The sequence below is a fragment of the Prunus mume genome, linkage group LG2, assembly GCF_029339155.1.
Source record: "Prunus mume cultivar Tortuosa linkage group LG2, ASM2933915v1, whole genome shotgun sequence".
Lineage (NCBI taxonomy): Eukaryota > Viridiplantae > Streptophyta > Magnoliopsida > Rosales > Rosaceae > Prunus > Prunus mume.
The window spans coordinates 42,735,877-42,740,444 of NC_142699.1; the positions used below are offsets into that span (position 1 = coordinate 42,735,877).

A 4,568-nucleotide genomic window follows, 5' to 3' on the forward strand; every position below is an offset into this window, starting at 1 on the left:
TCAGACAACATAGCTTGATTCAGTGAAATGGCTTATATTAAATGGTTTTCCCGAGTAATTTTCTGAATCACGATATTGATTGTTATCTTCTAAGTCAGCTCGAGTACCCAAGTTGAGGGCCACTGACATTGGTAATTGTCTGAAGTCAACTGTAGCTTGTTGATTGCTTAGTCTCCGCTTCAACATAATGCACAGTGGAATCTTATAAGACCTTAAAATACTTTCAATAATAAAAGTTCTCACGTCATCATCATCGACTATATCTACGGGCCAAGCATTTTTCTTTGAATCATATTTAACTTTCATAGTTATCTCATACTCATTTGGATCCAAATTTAAAATATCATACACTTTATTCCGGAGTTTCTCTAATCTAATTTTCTCTGAAACAAGTACTCCTTTAATTTTGCCATTTTTATACGTTGAGTGAACCCAGCTCCCTCCATAGCTAATTAAAATTGTCAGTCTAGACATGGTACTGAAAAGTAAGCCAAAAATAAGTTAATAAAAAATAACAGACACATGGAATAACAATATTCTGACAAGTGTCAATACAAAAATAGAAGTGAGAAAGCTACTTAACTACTGAACAAAAATGAAATTAGACAAGCTACTTAGCTATGGAGCAAAAATGAAAACAAAACGATAGCTATGATAATATCAAATATAAATTTCATATTAATACTATTTAATAAGTTAGGATGTAAATATCAAATATATATATATATATATATAGAAGATTCCTGGCATAGCACCTCCAGAACATTGGCCACGTACTAAAAACTACAAAGCAAAATAAAAACTTGAATAGACTATATATAAAAAATAATAATCATGCAGCAAACTCATAGTAAATGACCAAACTAAACTATATATAAAATAATAGCCTTGCAGATTGACAATATCCTAAAGAAAACATTTTCAATTTCGCCCTTTCTCAATTCTTGAATTTCAATGCACGGCTATATCCTAAGATTCAATTATCTATAAATCAAGGAAAACACCGAATCCTTGATCTCTAGGGAACATAAATTGTTTCTTCTCCAATACAGTATGTAGAAAAAATATGAATTTTTTTTAAATTAAGAATGCCCAAATTGGAAAAAAAATTAAAAATTACTTTCACGGCTTTGGATATTTTGTTTATATAACACATCATTTTATTTGAATTATGCTCTTAAAAATGAAAAAATTATCAAATTATTTTCGATTTGTATCCAATCCAAGCCCATCAATTCCACCACTTGTATCCAATCCCAGTAGCCCCTCTTGAGGTTTTTTATTTTTTTACAACACTCCTTGAGATTTTAGAAAATATAAGAACACCCTTAATGATTTTCCAAAAACTGATGATTTTATACCAAAAAAAAAAATTTATCCAAATGACGAAGTTGGCCTTTGAGATTAGATTGCCAATTTTGCCAATCCCAACACGCCCGCCTTCGGTTGAAAAACTTTTATTGTTAACAATGTTGATGGTTCCACCCCTCCTTGCTGTCATCAATATTGTTCGAATAACTTCGTTGTTGATGTCCAAATACACAACTTCACTGCCTTCACTTGTGATAATTTCATTGCCAGAAATGTTCCAGGTCTCGTTGCTTTCAGTATCACTATTTTCACTTCTTGTTGCCATCTCCTCGTGCAGTTGTTGACTTTCATTTTGGAGATCCATCTTATATTGAGAAGATGGGAAGTCTCGGAGATGCAAAAATAACAATGGAAAGGGTCTATGGGCAAATATTTCAAAACAGCTAGATGAATGGTATATTCAAAAGTCTCGGAGATGTAACTTGTATTCTACGTTGAGAAGATTAGGTGAAATGGCTCATATTAAATAGTTTTTCCTTGACGCAGGTATTGTGTAGAGTCGTTAATTTCCTCGTATCTTAAAATCCCCCAACCCACAAATAATATATACTAACCTTCTGCTGCTTTGACCCTTTATCGGAAGGGTTCAATTGGCGCAGAGAGAAGATATATGTGGGACCAAAATAAACAAGTCCAACTAATTTGCAATTCATCTGTTGATATATCCAAAAATTTGTAACCCCAAGTCAGAATCCGCAGAAAAATGTATCCAACAATAAATCAAACAGGCAATGCCCAGAAAACAACAAATTTCAAATTAAAAACAGGCAATGCCCAGACAAAAACCTCGCCAGCTGTAGGCTTTCGTCTTAATCATTTTTGTTTTATTATGGCTTCAATGATTGGTCGCCAAGTGCATTGAGTCAGACAATCTTTAGTAAAAAGGTTTGCTGTAAGTGGCAGTCGTCACTTCATTATTTTGGACTTTTGAGAGTATAATTTTTTCTCTTCATTTCAGTTGTGTGAGGTCATGGCTTTTGAATGAGATTTTAAACTTGGTTTTAAAATCTACTTCTGTTTTTCAAAATATTTATCTAGCATTTCATACACTTCATACATCTAGATCTAGGACATATTCTTAATGGGTTTCTTCAGGAATATGATCTTAAAGGCATCAATCTTATTAGTTTCTGAATCTATATTTCATTGTTCTAAGTAGGTGTCATGTAGTGAAAAGCTTAAGCTTCTATTACCATGAAGACTAGCTGTAGTATTGCTAAGCTGAGTAGAGCTGCTTCCTAAATAGATATAGAAATTGTTAATGTTTAGCTATTCAAGCTGGGTTTATCTGTAAGAAAATGAGCTCATACGGCATGTACAAGACCGTTAGCTCTAAGCTGGATTCACACACTCATCAGTGAATCTCAGCCATCCATCATGCTAAACTAATGGATCACACAAATTACAAAAAAGGCCCTACACTTGGTTTAATTACCAAAGTGAATACACAATTAACTACAAGGCATATTTATGCTAAGCTTTAATTAGCTCACAACTTATACACTAACACTCCCCTTTAAGCTTTGAGCTGATACAACTCCAAGCTTGTCTCTAAGATAGTTGAATCTCTTCTTTGGAAAAGACTTGGTAAAAATGTCTGCCACTTGATCTTTAGTAGGACAATAAATCAAATCAATAATACCTTGTTGTAGAGCATCCTTAATGAAATGATACCTCCTGTCAATGTGCTTTGTCCTTTGATGAAAAACTGGATTCTTTGTGATTGAGATTGCAGATGTGTTGTCACATTTCAGAGGAGTAGCTTCTGTTTATAGTTCACCAAAATCCTCCAAGACAAACCTAAGCCATATAGCTTGAGTTGTAGCTTCTGAAGCACTAACATATTCTTCTTTTGCAGTTGAGAGAGCAACACAACTTTGCTTGATAGAAGCCCATGAAAAGACTCCACTTCCAAACGAGAATACATAGCCAGATGTACTTTTGCTATCTTCAATAGAGCCTCCCCAATCACTGTCACAATATCCAACCAACATTGCCTTCTTGCCTTTCTCATACATCAAACCATAGTCTAATGTTTCTTTAACATACCTTAGCACCCTCTTAGTTGTTCCATAGTGCTTATTAGAAGGACCATGCATTTCTAGCTAGCATACTTGCAGCATACATCACATCTGGTTTTGTAGCAGTAAGGTACAGTAAGCTTCCTACAAGCTTTCTATAATTCTCTTCATCAGCAGCACCACTTCCATCATCCTTTATAAACTTTTCTGTGGCTACAAGAGGAGTAGACACAGGCTTACAGTCAGTTAAGCCAAATTTATTCAACAAAGAAGATGCAAATTTCCTTTGGTGAATAAATATGCTTGAATTTGTCCGAATCACCCCCATTCCTAGAAAGTGATGGAGAAGTCCCAAGTCTATCATTTCATACTTCTCTTTCATGTCTTTCTTGAACTCATTCAACATTCCTTGATTGCTTCCTGTGTACACTATATCATCCACATAGATGGACACAATTAGTATATCATTTTCTCCCCTTGTCTTGGTATAAAGAGTGGCTTCACTCAAGCTCTAGGTGCCTGTTTTAACCCACACTCAGCAAAGTAACTGTCAATTTCTCCATACCAGGCTCTAGGTGCCTGTTTTAACCCATAAAGAGCCTTGTGCAGTTTATAAACTTTATCTTCTTTGCCTTGAACCACAAATCCCTCGGGTTGCTCAACATACACTTCTTCTTGCAGCTTTCCATTCAAGAATGTTGACTTGACATCTAGTTGATATAACTTCCAACCCTTTTGTGCAGCAAGAGCAATTAAGGTCTTGATTGTGTCCAATCTAGCAACTGGAGCAAAAGTCTCATTACAGTCAATTCCAGGGGTTTCTGCACATATCCCTTAGCAACCAATCTTGCCTTGTTCTTTTGCACCAAACCATCTAGATTGTAACACCCCGGCTCTATTTAATTTTCCAATTCAAAAGGTTAAAACTAAATTAACTGTGAAACTACGAAACTACCCCTGGGGTAGGGTATTTCGGTCATTTCCTTGTCCGAAAGAATTTTGAGACTACAAGTGGTTTGGTTGCGTAGGTGGTTCTGAGATGAATTAGTAGACAGGGGGTAGGCTTGAATTGGAGTTATAACGAAGTTTTGGCGATGAAATTTCTTTCGGTGGCAAAATCGTAAATAATTCAAAAAGGGTATTTGTAAAAAAAATCATATTCTTCATTTTCAGTTC

General features: G+C 35.0%; 1 protein-coding gene across 1 annotated transcript; it reads right to left on the reverse strand.

Moving 5' to 3' along the window:
• Positions 1 to 1,636, reverse strand: LOC148920435 (uncharacterized). The gene is made up of 2 exons (XM_089044625.1): positions 1,295 to 1,636; positions 1 to 177 (listed from the first exon to the last, which is right to left on the reverse strand). Exons 1-2 carry the CDS (start codon positions 1,634 to 1,636, stop codon positions 1 to 3), a joined length of 519 nt encoding a protein of 172 aa, XP_088900751.1.
• Between the last annotated feature and the right edge of the window lie 2,932 nt (positions 1,637 to 4,568).